The sequence below is a fragment of the Lynx canadensis genome, chromosome B3 (assembly GCF_007474595.2).
Source record: "Lynx canadensis isolate LIC74 chromosome B3, mLynCan4.pri.v2, whole genome shotgun sequence".
NCBI lineage: Eukaryota > Metazoa > Chordata > Mammalia > Carnivora > Felidae > Lynx > Lynx canadensis.
Window position 1 is genome coordinate 46,154,882 of NC_044308.2, and position 18,868 is coordinate 46,173,749.

The 18,868-nt window shown below is 42.5% G+C and overlaps 1 protein-coding gene and 1 long non-coding RNA gene across 4 annotated transcripts in view; one reads left to right on the plus strand and one right to left on the minus strand.

Annotated features, from left to right (window-relative positions):
• Positions 1 to 18,868, minus strand: part of AQP9 (aquaporin 9) — a 68,219-nt gene that overhangs the window by 23,506 nt on the left and 25,845 nt on the right. For all 3 annotated transcript variants that reach the window (XR_003969432.1, XM_030318090.1, XM_030318089.1), the window contains exons 2-5: positions 15,170 to 15,296; positions 11,545 to 11,682; positions 9,847 to 9,965; positions 4,436 to 4,653 (exon numbers count right to left, since the gene is read on the minus strand). Coding sequence is in view for 2 of the 3 variants with exons in the window: in XM_030318090.1 (XP_030173950.1) it covers positions 4,436 to 4,653; positions 9,847 to 9,965; positions 11,545 to 11,682; positions 15,170 to 15,296 (602 nt within the window). In the remaining variant the exon portion in view is untranslated. The remainder of the gene's footprint in view (positions 1 to 4,435; positions 4,654 to 9,846; positions 9,966 to 11,544; positions 11,683 to 15,169; positions 15,297 to 18,868) is intronic.
• LOC116738140 lies at positions 1,220 to 18,344 on the plus strand. Its single transcript, XR_004343785.1, has 3 exons — positions 1,220 to 1,309; positions 15,733 to 15,735; positions 18,309 to 18,344. It is a non-coding gene; the product is annotated as an uncharacterized LOC116738140 (long non-coding RNA).

Genomic DNA, 18,868 nt, shown 5'->3' on the forward strand with positions numbered 1-18,868 from the left:
CCTATGAGTACTCTTGAGAGAATATGCCCCATTTATTTTCCTTTCAGAAAATATAGTCCCTGAACCCACTGTCAAAACTGAAGACATCTAGGGATAGTTCAGGTTGATTACTCAGGAATTGCCTTTCTTGTATCCTGAAATGATGAATCCTGGGGATAATGAATGGAAAGGTGTGGAGGGGTTCCTGGAAATCATCCATCTATGAGGGCAACCACAAAATAAACAATCAGGAAATGTTTATCAATGAATGAATGAATTTTAAAAAATGAAAGGTGGATATATGAATTACCTACTAAATATAATTTAGTTACATGCTTATTTTTTGAGGTCACAGCTTAAAGTTCCTCTCTGATAAGGGTTTTGTGCCATGATTCTGTCTTCTGAAGAAGTCTTCAATGACGGTACATTATACTAAAAGTATAGTTATGGGAGAAAGCAGATGCCTTTGTAAATTGTCACCATCTTTTTCAGAGACAGGAAATTGATTTAAATAGCTCCATAGAAAGGAACATGATCTTCAGAAGCAAGCAAAACTGTACAATATATTGTTCAACGACCTATATATTTCAGATAAAACTTTTTAAAGCGGGGGAATGGTAAACACAAATATTCAGGATAATGCAGAGGAGGCAGGGGAAATAGCAAGAGCACACACATATACTTGAGGACTTCACATTGTCCTACCTAGAAAAGGTTGATGGCTTTCCTTTTTATCATTCTGCTTAATAACTACGTATATGTTCCATGTGGCCTTTTGTTTCTATCACAGTTTGATTAGAAAGGATAATAAAGGAAATAAGCCCTGCCCTTGAACTTCGTTCTTTCATCTGCATGGTGGTCTCTTCTACCTGGATCATTCAAGCACTCCAAAATCTTAGATTAGGAATGCAGGGTGGAGGGAAGAGCACCGAGGGTGAGCACAGCAGCCACCAGATGTCACTCTTACGGCACGGGAGAGAGGAAGCTGCACTCGCTGCTTTCTCAGTGCCCCTTCACAAGCCCCCAAGGACTTTCCTAGGAGAGGCACGTGGGCTTTAAAGAGCTAGGAGACTTCTCTTTGGTAAACACATGAAGCAAGTCTAAGCCATCTAATTTGTCTACCATTTTCTTTCGTTCATCATGATTTAATGGCGTATCTCACTGTCATTTAACAGATTAGTGTCCCAGATATCTGCCAGGACACATGTGCTCTTTTCACTGGCTGGGCTCTTCCTTCTATCAGGGCTGAACCTGTTGTGCCAAGGTCACAAGTCATAAATGAAGGTCCTCACATGTAGTATCCTTCTTGGCCCAGTCTTAAAAGTCCACAGTGTCATTTGCACGCTGTGATTGGGATATTCCAGGAAAACGTCTGTGTTACTTGCTTAAGGTACATACCATCATCAGGGATTCATTCCTTTGGGTAAACTATTTAAAATATTAACAATACTCCTGAGATCCTTCATCTATGAAGTCATAAACAACTTAATATGAATTAGTGGAGAGAGCTTAGATGGGAAACATCCTAATATTTAAGGGAAAAGCAATAGTCAGCTAGAGTCTGTTGACTTGCCCTCGTTGGACCCTCTGGTGCCCCACTCCGCCATCATCCTCACTGCCTGTCTTACAGGGGCAAGTGAGGACTTGAGAATAAGGCAGTCTTGGTTTTATCTGAGACCGTGGGTGTAGATCCAAGCTGGGATATCTTCTGAGATGCTTATCAGGGATAGGGAATCCTGAAAGGATGGGAGAGTCTGGGAATACTTTGGAGACCTGTTATCCCTCAAAGGTTTTCTCAGAAGTTTTTGACAATTATCGGCCAGCCAGCTCTTTCCTAACTGGTTTCTGATCCTCTACTCTCCTTTTTATCCATTTTATGTAGTGATGTCAGATTAATTTTGCTAAATTGGAGCTCTAAACACATCAAACTTTTGCTCTAAATCTTTTGCTACTTCCCATAATCTACACAATAGGGAGTGGCCAAAACCCAATTTTTTCATTCTGGGACTTTAGATCCTCTGTGATCTAACAAGAGTTGTCCTTTCCAGCCTTCTTCATGCAGCCTTCCAGATAGACTAGATCACATGTCATTTGAACATTTGTCTTCGTATACAGCAGCATCTCTGCCTGAAATATTCTCTTTGTCCCTGTTTAAACATGTCCAAATACTATAAAATGTCCCTACTTCCACCCCTATAATTCCTAAATTTGAAGCTGAAAACCGTTCAAGTGCTGGTTTTAATGAGTCAAATCTGTTTAATGCCATTTGACAACTTCAACTTGTGTGAGAGCCTATGCTAACCCCTCTGAAACAAAACACAAATAAAGCTGAAGGACAGCAACTGGTTTTTGTCATCTCCAGCACAGCTCCTTGAATGAGAGCTCAGGTAGCTGCATGGATGAATAAATGAATGAATGAAGGGAGAAGACCCTGACAGAGGGACACGGAGCTCTATTTGGCACTAGGTGATTGTAGCATTTTGCCACAGACACGATCTCCTGCATATACATAATAAAGCCAAGAGAGAGTAGGGAAAATCTCTGCCTATCTTAGAACCACGATCACTCTTAGAGCTTTGGATGAATCACCAAGCAGGGCTCAAAGGGAGGCCTTTGAGGCATCTTTGTTCAGGGTCTGTGTGAAGCTAATTGAGGTGACCTGGTCATGGGGGCAGTGGTCTCCTAGAGCGAAGCTCAAGAAGGTGGAATTAACGAAACTCATAGGTTAATTTTGGGCTCTGGTTATCTTTCTGACATATGTTTTTCATTCTCTGTTGGAAGAATACAAAAGATCCTTCCTAGTTGGAGACATTTTGTTCAACCTTTTCATGTTCTAGTGGTAATCATTCTGGAACAAGAGCCCTTCACCTGTGGTACTCTTAACAATTTGTCTGAATAATTCTTTGTTGTGGGGATCTGTTGTGGGTACTGTAGGATGTTTGGCACTATCCCTGGCCTCTACTCACTAGATGCCAGTAACAACTTTCATCTCCACCCTCCCCAGTTGGGACAACCAAAAATGTCTCCAGGCATTGCTAAATATCTCTGGGTGGAAAAAAATCACCTCTGGTTGAGAACCACTGCTGTAGAAAATTCACTGCATTACTAGTTTCTTAAAGATAGGGGATGTGGCTTGGTTTTCTTTGTATCCCTCATCTCTTAGGACATGTCTGGAATATAGTGTTTATCCATTATTTCATTCAGACATTTATTAACTTCTATGAGACTCTGTATATGACAGGCCCGAGTCTTGTCACTGGGAGTGCAGCAGTGAGGAAGCTGCCAGGTCCCTGTCCTCAGCATGCTTATACTCTAGCAGCTCTCAACCCTGTCTCTGGTATTCTGACTGGTATCAGTTATTTCAATAGCTAGTTTTTCACATTGGAGAAGACAACCCAGCTTACACTTAAATAAGTCATAACATGTATATGACTATATGTATAGGTCAGTGTTTAGAAACACTCAAGTCTTTTCTCATAGCAAATATCAAACTAACATTTCCTTACACATGTCTCTCCTGCCTCTCTTTCTCTGTATTAGATCCCTGTTTCCTGATGAACCAAGTGAGTTCCTTTCCCAGAGAGAAATGTGATAAAGGGATGGGGACAGGCCACTGTGATTTTATGGGGCAAAAGTGGGAAGGAAGAAATGGGTACAGATTGTCCTGGAAGACTGGTCCCGACAGTTGGCATGTTTCCACAGCACATTCTGAGGTAGAAAGCATGGCGTCTTGCCTTTTCTTATACACAGGCCCTCTTTTATGTCTGTTCTACCAGGGACTTCCTACTCATACCTCAAGACCCAACTCAGCTCTCACTTCTTCAGTGATGCCTTTTCCAATTTCCCCAGGCATAGCTAGCTAGTTACTCTCTTGTCTAGCACTTAGTTTTAGGAGTTGCCAAAGCACTTATTATGTTGCTCAAGGCTAGTGTCTTAGCTGATTTTGAAATTTCCTTACCTAGCACAGTGACCACAGCACAGATAGTGTTCAGTAAAGATAGGTTGAATGACTGAAGCATACATAGCATGATTCCCTAGAAAGAGCCCTGTAGTAGTATCGGAATATGTAAATTCTTGCCGCAACTTTGTATCAAAGTGAATCTGCAGAGAAGTTATACAACCAAAATATCCACATAAAACCATATATCAATTGAAGATTGATTATTATTATATAGGGCAAGGCTATCTCTTTTGGAATTTACCTGGAGCCTCTCTCTCTGTCTCTTTCTCTCTCTCTTTCTCTGTATCTGTGTCCATGTCTGTCTTCCCCACCCATCTCCTACCACACTGCATACCACAAATCACTAGCAAAATATTCCATACTGATGACCAGAGTGTGCCCTTAATCTCCGTGCTCCCGTCTGAACTCTCTTTGACTTCCATAGTCCAAACACAGCTCTCCCCAGTAAAGCATAGCATGAATCTTTCTCTCTCCCCTGACACCACTGTTACTTACGTGAAGACCTCAAACCCCCATCCTGCCAAAGCAGTGAAAAGCCTGGGACTCAGGTCTCGAGCTGGGTTCATGGCACAACCACTGTTCAATCCCAAGGAGGAAGAAATGACAATAATCAGGAGGCCGATGGCAATGGGTTCTAGGCCTTTGGGGACTCCCAAATTTCTGGAGTCAAAAATGGCAAAGACAATCATGAGGAGGAACATGGTGGCCACTACCTGCGGAAGGAGAAAATACATAAGGGACTGAACTTGTATTCTACTCATTTGCCCACTGCAGAATTTACCTCCTCTTGTTAAAGAACAAACCTAGTAATGACTAACATGCATTGGTGAGCAATCCTAGATGTGGGTGCCAGTGTCATCCTCATTTACACATTAGTTACGTGCCAAGGTCAAACTCAGTGAGCGGCAGTCAGGTGTGGACCCAGAGAGTTCAGCTCCGGTGACTCTTACCTTCACTACACCATTCTGCTAAGCTACTACCCAGCTAGCTAAGCAAGGAACTAAGGCCCTCAGTCAAACTGGCAAGACACCAGTGGATAAACGGGTAAAGGAAATGAACAGAAAATTCATAAGAAAAACAGAATTAAGAAACAAATAAGTGGGAAATTCTGATTCATAATGGAAAAATGCAAACACTACTAAATGTTAGGGAAATGATACCAGTTTCCTCAAGCTCTTCTGGCAGAACTAAATGTACCACTCTCAAAAGGAAATTCAGCAGTAATTTAGCAATATGCATTAAAAAATCCATAAAATTATCTATTCAGTTTGACCCAGCTAGGTATCTGAAAACCATACCCCAGAAATAATCTAAAATATGAAAAAAAATCATAAAACAAACATGCTCACTTCGGCATTATTTATAGTGCTAAAAAATTGGAAGAGATCTAAAAACATATTAAATAGGGAAAAAGCTAAAAATAATGGGAGTGTCTATTTATGGTCTACTCTACAGCCATTAAACACAATAAGTATAAAAACTATGTGATAATATTTAAAAGTGCTGATGATATTAAGTAAAAAATATATGCACGTTGTATTTCATATTTGAAAAAACGTGCATAAAAGAAATACTGTAAGAAAACATTGTAAGAAATATTGTAAGAAATACAATAATAGGTATTCTGAAGTAGTGCATTCTAGTTGGTATTTTCCCCACTATTTATTTTCTGTATTTTCCAAACTACTTAACCACTAATTGATGGACACTATTCACTGAATACCTATTATGTGCCAGGTGTTTCATATGTTTATCTCATTAGCACTTCCTAATAACCATCAGATAAATCCTATTATTATTATTATTATTATTTTAAGTAATCTCTATACCCAACCTGGGGCTCGAATTCACAACTCCAAGATCAAGAGTTGCATGCTCCACTGACTGAGCCAGCCAATTGCCCCAAGACAAATCCCACTATTACTCTCAGTTTACAGATGAGGAAACTTGCAGAGAAATAGGTTAAGAAACTTGCCCAAGGACACACAGCTCATAAGCAGAAGAATCAGGATGAGAACCAGGCAACTGATTTTAGAATTTGAGTTCCTCATCCTTTCATCTGTTTTCTAACACAAGAAGATTAAAAGTGTTTGTATTCAAAGAATCATGTTATCCCAAGGGCGCTCTTCCCTGGAAAGTCTTTTCCCACTCTCCCAGGCAGGATAGAAGCTTCCACCTCTGGACTCCCATTACATTCGACTTTACTCTTATCACAATCCTGATCACCCTGGTACAGAGGGATCTGCTTACTTGTCAGATTGGGCACCAGACCCTGAAAGTTGAGGAAGGAACAGCCATGGAGCTGTATCTGGCTCAGTAGATGCCAACAAATATCGGCTGAATGAATGTTTATTAATTAAATTGTGGAATATCCTTGAACAATACTTAGAGGTAAACAATTTTGTGCTCTTGAGATAAACTGACCCAGAAATACAGCCATGGTGGCCAGAGTTCTGTTGTGTGTCCACTGACTAACAGTTGGTACTCTCTGGAACTCTCCACAAAGCCTAAAGAATACAGAACCTTCAGGGGTAGCCCATGGTTGGAGCATCAGGGTTTTCTAATATTCATTTTCTCTACTTAGCTATGCATAATAACTGGCTTAAACCCACAGCTCTTAGAGAAACTGGCAACTCACTTTGAGAAAAGGTGAATGAAGTGAACACAGTGACTGAGGCTTAGGAGATCATATGGGGATAAGCATCGGGTAAGAGATGGCAACCCTCAGTGAGGCTGGACCTCCACTGACCAGAAGACCAAGCAATTTTCTTGTCACCAAGATACTCAGTGGTACATCTTGAAGACAGGAATTGGAAGAGCATGTAACATGATATAGGATTGCATTATAAGAACAAGTTTGGGAGGGAGAGAGGGCTGGCTAAAAATTGAAAAATAACTGCTTATTGAGGGATTTTACTGCTACCTACCGTGTATTAAGCAGGTATTATTGATGCCGTTTATCAGAAGACTAACCTGAGGCTTCAGTAGGTTCTGAGTGACTTGTTTCAGGGCAGATGCTTGGAAAGAGGCAAGACCGGGCCCCATCTCTCAGCACACTGCAGAATTCTGAGGGAGGCTTGTGTCACTCTCCTGCCCCCGGAGTGGCGCTGTGTCAGGGATGGCTTGGCCCCAGCTAACTCTCAGGAGGAGTAAGGAGGACAGCATTGCACCAGGACTCAGGGGGGAAATATGTGGGGCTAGAGGCTTCACTTTGCTCCTCACATTCTCAGAAAAGCCTGAGAGCACAGGGATGAAACCCTGTGACCACACTGAATGAAGTATGCAAACCACACTGAATGAAGTATGCAGTGAAGCCACTGCCCTTTTCAATGCAAGCCAGGGTTTCAGAGAGAAAGTCAGTATTCTTTCTCTCTTAGCTCGAATGGAAAGGACCTGAAATCACAGGAGACATCTCTAAAGGTCCCTCAACAGCTCTTGACTCTGCTCCCCTCTTCTTCATTATGAGATAAACTGTGCCTGAATTTAATGGAACGTAGGGATCCCTGAGAAACCCAACTGTTTGCCATCCCCAGGGTCCATTCTGAGGCAGCCCCTGCATCCCTTACTGATTCAGCAACTGCGCCAGTCAATGTGAACTGTTCCCACCCTCCCTGTCCTCCAGGCACTTTGAACCATTATCACCTTGCCATTCTCTCTCACTTAATAGAGACTGATGCCCAGAGGGGTAAAGGACGCCCACCATCTTGTCTCCAGCAATCCTGCGTTCTCTCCCCTCCCGTCTTTTTCTGTGTTGCTGTCCCAAGTTTATGAAACAACTTCCCTCCTGCTCCTTTCCTTCAGATGACACCAGTTTTTCCTAGTTTCCAACTGGCTAATTTAGTCTCCAGGCTGGAAAGGACCTTAAAGGGGACACATCCCACCATGTCCATCATCTGGTGTTTGAATCTCTGAATCCAAGCTTTCCAGCCCTGGAGGTTACCCAGACAGGCCTACCACTAGACAGCCCTAATGACTGTTGTCCTATGACAAAAGGGTCTATATTTAGCCCAGCCCCAATTGCTAGAAGAGTCTTCCTTTTATTGAATATAACTTGATCTCACCATAATTTCATTCATGTAGGGATTAAATATTTTATAATTAGTATATAAATACTGGTGTACAAATTTTACATACTTAATATGTAAGTATAGTAATAAATATTTATTGAGTACCTGCTATGTACTAATTTCCACCAAATCTCCATGGAGGGTATACACACCAAGTCTAACTTTTTTTGCACTTGACACTCCCTCAAATCTTTGAAAGCTACTGGTACATGATGATCACATACATCCTCCCCAGCTCCTGCACGCACACCTTCTCTAGAGCAAACATCCCTACTCTCCACTCATTGCTGTGTGACCTTTTTGGATCCTCTCTTTCAGTAGTATGTCCTCTTGAAGTGTGACATTTGGATGAGTCTGATACTCCAAGTATGGAAATAGAGTAAGACCCTAAACTACTTCATTTGAATACAATCTTCTATTTTTTAAGCTTATGATAACATTCCTTTTTATGGCAGCTACATCTCTCTGTGTCTTTTCCACCAAAACTTTTCTTATCATCCCAGCTCACTTAGACTCTCTGTTCCAAATTACTAATGTGACTCCTACAGTCCAGTTTCCCATCTAATTATCTTCACTTTTGCAATGTTCCTCTTGTTCTTAGGTGATCATTTTGTTTTTCACTGGATTCTAAATTCCTGAGCAGAGACTGTTTACAATACATTTTCCTCATATTATTCATTTTATTCTTACAAGTAATTTGATAAGTACTACTACTATCCCCACTTTACAAATGAAAACCTGAGACCCTGAAAGTTCAGTAGTTTAGCTAAGGCTACTCAGGGATTTGGGGCAGAACTGTTATTTTAAGTCAGGTACTCAGACTCCAAATCTTGGATCTTTACAACTCCTGTTTACTTGTCAGTCCCTCCAGCTCCAACACAGGGCTGAGCATACAGAAAGTGCTCAAGAAAGACTTGTTGCCTATTTGATTTATTGATAAAAGTGGGAAGGAAAAAGGCTCAGGACATGAGGGCATAGTTTCTTTCATCTATCTTAAATGGAGGTGGACAGAGTTGGCAAACTGGAAGATTCATTTTATACACATGCTCACTCTTCCCTGTCCCATTGTATAAATCCTGATCACAAGAGAACAACTTAGAGTTGCTGGCGATGTCCTCTCTCCCTTTTTTCCTCCCTCCCTCCCTCCTGGTCTCCTCCTACCCTTCCTTCCTTCCTTCCTTCCTTCCTTCCTTCCTTCCTTCCTTCCTTCCTTCCTTCCTTCCAGGTTGACCAGCAACCTTCCTGGGATACAGTAAGGGAGGAAGAGACTATCAGGTTGATAATGTTGATCCTCCAACAAATAGACCAGAATAACTGTTCATTTGGCTACATCATAGATGGTGGGTGCATCTTGTTTAAATGCCAATAAGGTGGAGACACTTCTAGCTACCTTGAGAGTTTAGATAAACCTGTGCATATGAGGAGACACAGAGGATCAGTGATACTCTAGGCTCAACTACCACACTTCACAGTCCTTGAATTGAGATAGAAATGTCTTTTCTTATGGCCTCCCCATTCAGATCATAAAAGAGACCGTAATCCTGAAACAAACCCTATTTGCTCCTTGAGGGGTTGAAATGTCTAGTCATCTGCTCTCTTCTGGACCTCAAACAAAGTGAAACAAGTGTATGTATTAAAGAGGAACCAGAAAACTTTTTTAGTAGTGTCAACTTTGGTAAAGGAAAAAACTTGTTAACAAAAAGCTTGGGTTATGCCTAATGACCTCTGACTTTGGAAACACAGCCTTTCCTTTCTGCTAGCCTATAATGCAACTATGCTTTCCCCTTACTAGATCATATCTTTTCACCAGAGTTAGATCTTTGTTAAATGTACACTTACTTGGTCTGCAAATGCATTTGTCAGGGACAGATATGGAGCTGGGTATGTCGCAAAAATGTGTGCTGTTGCATTTTCTCCCACGATGAGCAATTTTCCACCAGCAAAGGACATAAGTCCATCTATGGAAGACAGAGTTCTGGAACATTAATGCCCTCCTGGCAAAGCTGAGTGCAGCCTATGTCCTGTTTGTGCTAAATAGCTACAATCATTCAGGTTCAGCTTGGCAGATCCACACTGTTTGCCACTCCTCACTTCATAGCATGGTAGTTTTATGTTTTTCTTTTTTTTAAGTTTATTTATTTTGAGGGGCGGGGGAGGCATGGAGAGAGAGAGAGTGGGAGATAATCCCGAGCAGGCTCTGCACCATCAGCGCAGAACTCAACACGGGGCCCAAACCCACAAACTGTGAGATCATGACCTGAGCCGAAATCAAGAGTCAGGCACTTAATCGACTGAGCCAACCAGGAGCCCCCATAGCATGGTAGTTTTAGAGATGTCCAAAGAAATTCCAGGATACCAGGTCAAAGATGGAAAGCCCTGGTTGCCCTCTATGGTTCACTCCAAACTTGAGCCAAATCCTTAGCCATTGGATCTGGGGAACTAATATTCTCTGGGGGAAATTCTTGGAATTTTTGATATCAACCAAATGTCAAAGTGGAGCTTTGATGTACTGTAGGCAGAACTCATAATTCCCAGAGGGTTCTCAGTAACCCCCAATATGAGCCCAGAAATTGGGGGTGTGCTGTTGTACAGTGAAGATGCCCTCAGAACAAGGGAGACAGCAGTCCTCGACCCAGCCAGCGCTGGCCCCAGGCCCTCCTGACACAGCAGCTGGCTCTCCAAGTTTCTGATGTGGGCTGCAATTCTCTGTCATTCCTCTTAGGCTCTCTTTCTCAGAAAGACACTCTGTGGGAAGAAGCCTTCTTCCACGTTGTATTTCTCTAAGGCATGGTTTCATAAATTCTAGTTCTTAAGGGCTTCAATTCAAGAGTCATAATGTAGGAGACTTAACTTGGGTTAGACAGAAGGATCTATTTTAACAGTTAATTTCATACAATCTCAAGATTTTTTAGTTTGAAGAGTCTTAGAAGTCAATTCTCTCATTTTCCGGAGAAGGAAACTGAAACAACAAAGTCAGATGACTTACTTAAGTCACACAGCTCTTTACTCACACAGCACAGAGTTAAAGTCTGGGGCTTCAATCGTCAGGGCTGTGTTTTCACCCCAAGACTGCTGCAGAACAGAAGTCCTGGTCGTTGGACGGAATGGAGAAGAGATCCCCACCTTGCCTATTCTCAACTATGCCTCTTCCTTCAAAGACTTTGTTCCAGATTCTTTCTCTAAATACTTACTCATCATATCCTTTGCTACCTACCAGTCAACACCTCCTCTCCCAGCCAACTCAGAGAAAGCTTGTGGAGAAGCCACTGGCTTATTGCTTATTTTGTGCATGTTCACATTGTGGTACTGATTGGATCTAAAAATAGACTTCAAGTTCTGCCCTCCGTTTAAGCTTGTGACCATTTTCTTAAACAGGCTTCATGAATTTGTCCTAATGATAATGTTGGTCCCATTATTTAGAACCTAGAATTCTTAGAACTGCCTGTCAACTGCGGAACTTGTTCTGCTCTTGCCTTATCTTATCTCTTCCTACCAAGTAATTCTGACTTTAAAATCATGGCCAGCTGTCCTACTCACCATAGTAAATGCCAAAGAGGGCTGCAGCTCCTACAAAGGCTCCCAAAAACTGGGCTCCCACATAAAAAGGAAATTTGAACCATTTCATCCGTCCAAAGAGACACATTGCAAAAGACACAGCTGGGTTGATGTGGCCACCTACAAGAAAGATAAGATGATTAGGGATGTCAGCAGCAGGCCAGGGAGAATTATTATGAAGAAAGCCTTATCTAGAGATCCCAGGCAGAATTCAGTCTTCTAGGTAGAGAACTGTATGTGAAGAGACAGAGACTTAAGCATTTGTGAGTGTAAGTATGTGTGTAAGTGTGTGTGTTTGTATTTGAGTGGGGAGGAAATGGGAACTAGTAACCTGCAAGTGTCATTAGACACTGTTTAGAGAGTTAAGCTTTCTGAAAAGGGAGTCAGATATAGAAAGAAACTTGGACTCACGAGGCTTACTTTCTGTCTATATCTATCATCAATCTACCATCTAGCCATCATCCATCCACTGGGCTTTATCTATCTATAAAACGGTAACCTCAAAGAGATTGATATAAACTGATAACTTCAATATATTTTTAAGTCAGTATATTTATACAATATATTGTTTAAGGCTTAAATCTGCATCTAGTAATTCCTTGGTCCACATCCAGAAGGTCTAAAACAATCTTAAGATGGAAAAGAGATGTTTAAGGGGAAATGAACCCTCATAAGCACTCTGAGACAGAGACCTCATTCTTCACCTTGGCCTTCACACAATGAAAGGCACATAGCAAGTGTTCAAAATATGAAAGCCGAATAAATAAATAGTCAGAGGATTTTATTCAGGTAGCTCAGACTGCAAAAGTACTGAGAGGGAAAGTTGTTTGGGAATTCGAGAGGGTGTGTTCAGGATGGTGCCTTGCAAAGCAACAGGTGATTTCTCCTGGCAGAGATGAGCGCACAGCCTGGAATACTGCTGGACAAAGCAGAGCGGTGTAGTGGAAAGAACATGAGTGTGAGGCACAGAGAATGCCGCCCTCAAGTCTTGGCTCTGCCAAGGTTGTTGTAACGATCAGATGATTCATACGAAGAGCCCGGGGTGGAACTGGAGCCTACCAGGCCTAAGACGGACGTCTTATGCGAGCAGATTGAACCCTTTCAAGGTGCTGTTCTGGGCAAGTGACCCCCTTTCCCGCACTCAGAGACCATTCTGTGATAGAGGCAACCTTAATATTTTATTTGTCATCACACAAAGCTCTTTTGTTTTTTCAAGGATTTATACTGCTTATAGAATGCTACATCCAAAACAACCACCATAGCCTAGGTAACAGTAGGCAGTGTGAACACTGTCACGGGGGACGTTTCAAAATTAATGGAGGAGTTGTGAGATCCGATTGGCCAGATTTGAATGGCAGACCACTGGCATGTTCACAAGGAAGCAGGGTGTGGTAACTTCCTTCCAGTAAGGTAATGTTTTCTATTTCAAAACCAGATGTCGTTTGACTTCACCAGTCTGTGACCACAAATGAGATCTTATTTATTTTTATGCCCAGTGCGCATTGGTTATTTTTGGAATCCTCAAAGAGGGCCTCGTATGTGCCCACAAACCAGTATGTTAGCTGTAGCCACGTGAGAAAGTCATCTCCCCCACAGTCTTCCTATCCTAGTCCCGTGGCTGCTGAGACAACCAATACGGGTGTCTGTGTGGATGTCAGTGGTAGGCTGGTGTGTTGTCCCTGCACCTTCCCACCAGTGGGAATGCACCAGTCTTCAAGGAGCCTCTCCAGAGATGGGGAGATGAGCTTCCTTTCCAACCCAATGCCATCTTGTATCAACCGGACTTAGAAACTGCTGTACTTGTATTTTGGGGTCTCACAGGCTCTCGTGAACAACTTGGTCAGCTCTTAACCCTCACCCAGAAACAGCCTCTAGTGGAAACAGTCCCATCAGCTCTGGTTCTCGCCCCTCTGGCCACAGGGGCTTAACCCAGGTCTAGGGGCCAGATGGGAAGACTTCACACCATCCCTCACCCTCTCTTCCTTTTCTTGCTGGTCTCTGCCCCTTTTTTTCCTATGGTGACTGCCCATATCCCTGAGTATATCAATGGATACAAACAGACATGGGCTCCAGTGGTGATGAAAGCAATTTCTTACACTCCTAGGGCCTGGGGTCAATTTTTCTAAATAAATAGAATTCAATTCAGGGTGTTATGCAGGTGAAATATTCCCAAACCGTGTCACTACCTAAAAAACAGCTGAGAATGCACTCATGTTTATATCCCACGGTTTGTGGAAACCACACTTGTTGCGTGAACATAGGAGGGCCTTGGGGGGCAGCAGTGGAGCCTCCTGCATGCTTGTTTTAAGCCACAACTATGATCTGTGCCTGCTGTCAAGGCCTGCACTGTAATCTGGCCTTGGCACAGTCAGGATGGTCCCCTGTGTGCTCTTGTGCTTAGGTAGGCAGTGCAGCCCTGGGATCACAGCAAAGGCTTGACGAGAGAGTGAACATAAACACTGTTCATGCCAAACGAATCACACATACAGGCATCTCTAGCCTGGACCACCCCAGGATCTGAGTCCATGTGCTATGGAAAGGGTGCCAGCCAGCAAATGACTGTTCCAGGTGCCCAGCTCAAGGAGGCTCCCCCAGGGTCTAGGCAACCATTCTTCAGCACTCCAATGGCAGTATCTGTCACCAGGCCAGCTGGCTAGCATGGTTGTCTGGCAGGTCTGCTCTGCCCAAAGGCCCTGCTTATAACGCCCTTCCCATAATAGACCACTGTGAATATTGTGTGACCGTGGGGACATGAGGTTTGCTGTCACGTAGACCTGCATCAAATCTTTGCTCTGCTCTTTGCCAGTTGTGCGACTCCAGCAATTTATTTAATATCTTGGCGCTCCACTTTTCTTGGTGGGATGTAGACAGTAATGCCTGCCTTAGAGGGCTGCTTTAGAGAAAAGAGATAAAGTATGGACAGCCCCAGGATAGCACCCAGCACGTGGTGTTTCCCTTTCTTCCTTTATCCCCAGTGGTCCTGCCTTAGTGTTCTGACAAGGATTCTGAAAGATTCTGAGTGCCTTTGAGAACTGGATCATTTCCACAGTGCTCTCCTAAGTCCCCAGACTGCGTTAAATATCATCATTTCATTTTGCTTCTCAGAACATTGTGAGTGGCTTCTAATCAGGGCAGAATTAGCCCATGATCTGCTTGATGAGACCTGCACTTCCATGAAAGCACCAGTCATTTTGCAAGTGGCATAGACTTTTTCATTGCTGTGGGTAAAGGTCCAGGGATTTTTCTCTCTTGGAGTGATCTTCACTGGGCTCGGCATGGGGTATCCGAGAATGGCTTCCAGGCATGGGGTAGAGAAGGTAAAAGATCATATTGATGGAAGAAGAATACAATATAGTGACTAGATTTAGGGGTCAGCTAGTTCTGAATCCTAACCCCATCTCTGTCTCTTGCTAAATGTTGCCTTTGCACAAGTCACTTACCGTTTGCTGTCCCCTTTGATTTTAACATCTATAAAAATAGAATCAAATACATATTCTTTCAGGGTTGTGGAGATCCAAATAAATTGAGGTATGTAAAGCATCCAACACTAGGCTAGCACACTGGAATGGTTGAATTAACAGCAGCTATTATTATTTCTATTACTTACCAGAGACACCTCCAGTCACATAAATGGCCATTACAACTGCCATTGCAAATCCAACATTGATAGTGACAATTCCTCCCAAGTGTCCACGACTGAGGATAGCTTGGGCAACAGAGCCACATCCAAGGACCTGGAATGAGAGGAAGCTTCATAAGTGGGGATGGCGACTGTCAAAGACAATGGAAAGCCACAGGAACAAGAAAGATGTTTTAAGCAAACATGGAGATTGGGCTGCCTCAGGCTTCATGCAAATCAAATCGTAATGATCCCGCTGTGCACAGAGAGCGAAATGGTGGTTCTGAAGCTGTATCTGGCTTACAGATGAGGTTTCTGGGCCTGCAGCATTAACATTTTCCCCATACTTGTAAATCGGGTAATTTCACACCATGATCCAGGGTTCTGCTCTTAGTTTAAATCAAACTTTTTATTTGAGGCAGTTGTAGATTCCCTTGAGGTTATAAGAAATAGCACAGAAAGATCCCATGTACTTTTTACCACTGGTTCCTTTTCATCAATCAGAAGATCTAGCAACCACAGGGAAATAATTTCCTGTAGCAGAGCAGCAGCTGGTCACTCCCTTTAAATTAATGTTTATTTTTGAGAGAGAGAGCATAAGTAGGGGAGGGGCAGAGAGAGGGGAGGCTGCTCACTCCCTTTAAACAGAGCTTGTATGCTCCCAAGCGGCTCACTCACTTCACTCCACTCACGGAGGTCTCCTTCCTGGCCCCTATAGGAGAGCTGGCAATCCCTGCCCTAGAAGTTCCCAGTGTAAGCCATCTCAGGCTCACAGTCATATGCACATCTGACAAATGGAAAGGCCATTTGTGCCATGTACAAAGCCATGGGAAAGGGCATCTGATGTGCAAGAAAACAAAGGAAAAGTGGCAGGGGGATAGCATTGGCAATCTAGCTCTCCTCATCCCCATGTCTTTTCTCCCTGATGAGGCTGTACTTTCTTAGGGAGCCGGGCTGCCAAACTTACTGCTCCCCATGTCTTTTCTCCCTGATGAGGCTGTACTTTCTTAGGGAGCCGGGCTGCCAAACTTACTGCTCCCCATGTCTTTTCTCCCTGATGAGGCTGTACTTTCTTAGGGAGCCGGGCTGCCAAACTTACTGCTTCTTGCATTCCCTCTGGCACCAAGCACAGAGCTGTGCTTATAGGAAGCACTCTGCAAACAGTTATACAGTAAAGATGAAGTAGGATCTTCCATAGTCTTCAGCTGTAGAGGGTATTTTGGAGAATGGGATAAGTATTCAGAAATGTCTGGAACAAATATATTATGGTACATCTACTCAGCAGAGTACCATGCAGCTGTATCACAGAATGAAGCAGATCAGTGTGTACGGAAAGATTCCCAATATATACTATTAACTTTTTTTCATATTTATTTATTTTTGAGAGAGGAGAGAAAGTACAAGCAGGGGAGGGACAGAGGATTTGAAGCAGGCCCTGCACTGACAGCAGCGAGACCAACACAGGGCTCATACTCATAAATCATGAGATCGTGACATGAGTCAAAGTCAGACGCTCAACCAACTGAGCCATGCAGGCGCCCCTATATTAATAACTTTTAAGAAAAGATATAGAGCAGTGTTAAAGCACACTGCCAATCGTATTCAAAATATATTACATTAAAACCTTGGATTGTGAGTAACTTGTTCTGCAAGTGTTCCACAAGTGAACAAACATTTCTAATAAATTTTAAGTTGATAAATGAGTGATGTCTTACAATACGAGTAGTATGTGATGCCTAACATCACATGATCACAACCAAGTTAATGATTCTCTCTCTCTCTCTCTCTCTCTCTCTCTCTCTCTCTCTCTCAGTGGGATTGTAGATGATTGTTTCTCATGCTCAGATGCTCGGTCTCAGGCTGCAGTGTTTGGCAGTTATCATTGATTTTTCAGAATGTTAGAAAGTGCCCACAACTGACACTAGTGTATTTTTTGTCACTTCAGAGCACCTATGGACAGTCCTCTGCTTTTCCAAACAAAGTAAGCTTAGGAAAGAATGCTTTGCTTCATTCTAGGTCAGACTGCCTGCAGATAGAGACCCCTTCTTCTGCTGCCTTATTGACAATTACATTAAATACAGTATATGACAAAAGTTTATTAATATTGTACTATAGTCAACATCCATATGAGCATATACAATGGCCCCCATGCAGAAAAAATTCCATTGAGTCAGTAGATAGCAGTGATTCCATAAGGGATTGTGAAAGTCGTCCTACACAATAACCCTTCTCTCTCTTGTCTCCCTCACACCAGCCACAAAGGTTTTCAAAGGCAAGTAAAAAAATTTTTTTTTATTTTCTTTAGTATTTTGTATTATATTACAGGACTGTAATCATTTCTACATGAATATTTTTGAGTTGTGGAATGAATCATCTGAGTTTCCATTATTTCTTAAGGGAAAATTTGCTTTGATATACAAGGGCTTTGGATTACAAACATGTTTTTGGAACTAATTATACTTGCAAACCAAGGTTTTACTGTGTATGTATTTCTTTTTACATTCATGAGCCATGTCTATGAACACAGATCAGGAGATGGTACTTCCATGGGGGGAGCTAAATGGCCAGTGCAGATACTGGGAGAGCAATTTTCATTGCATACTTTTTTTTTTTAACCATGTGTTTTAGTTTGTTTGTACCTCTATAACAAAATACCACAGACTGGGTGGCTTATAAACAACAGGCACCTATTTCTCACAATTCTGGAGGCTGGAAGTTCAAGATCAGGATGCCAATATGGTCAGGTGAAAGCCCTATTCTGGGTTGCAGTCTTCTCTGTTGTATCCTGCAGAGCAGAAGGAACTGAGCAAGCTCTCATAAGTCTTTTAAAAGGGCACTAATCCTATTCATGAGGGCTCCATCCTTGTGATCTAATCATCTCCCAAAGGCCCTACCTCTAATACCATCACTGTGGGCATTAGGTTTTTAGCAAATGAATTTGGCAGTGGTGGGGGGGACACAAATATTTGTAGCATCATGCATTTCCTAATTTTTAAAAAATGAGTCCTATATTTTCACTGAACAACTAAAACCATTTAATCACGGTCCATTAAGGAAACATTTGATGAGGGAGTGTTACTGGGAAAGACAGATTAGTTACATGTAAGTCTGTTAGAAAAGCAACAAGGGGCGCCTGGGTGGCGCAGTCGGTTAAGCGTCCGACTTCAGCCAGGTCATGATCTCGCGGTCCGTGAGTTCGAGCCCCGCGTCGGGCTCTGGGCTGATGGCTCAGAGCCTGGAGCCTGTTTCCGATTCTGTGTCTCCCTCTCTCTCTGCCCCTCCCCCGTTCATGCTCTGTCTCTCTGTCCCAAAAATAAATAAACGTTGAAAAATTTTAAAAGAAAAGCAACAAGACAATAAATGGCCATCAGCCATCCTCATGCTGTGGTTTAAACAGCTAGTATGCTCCTGGAGGAATAAGTTCTGGACTGCAGGATCATTAAATCATTGCTCTTTATATTTTGAATTGGCCAAACTTTTTCTAGAATACATGGCTCAGCTTGGGTTTCATAATGAAACAACAACTTCAAGAAGGACTCAGCATCAAGTAAAGAATATTATTTAAGGACACGTGAGGAAAGGTTTCAGAAATAAATATGCTCAAGGAAAAAAGAGATTAAACATGTGAATGCCTCTTATCAGGAAGATAATAACCAGCCACTAAGTGTCTCTTCACAAAAGGATGAG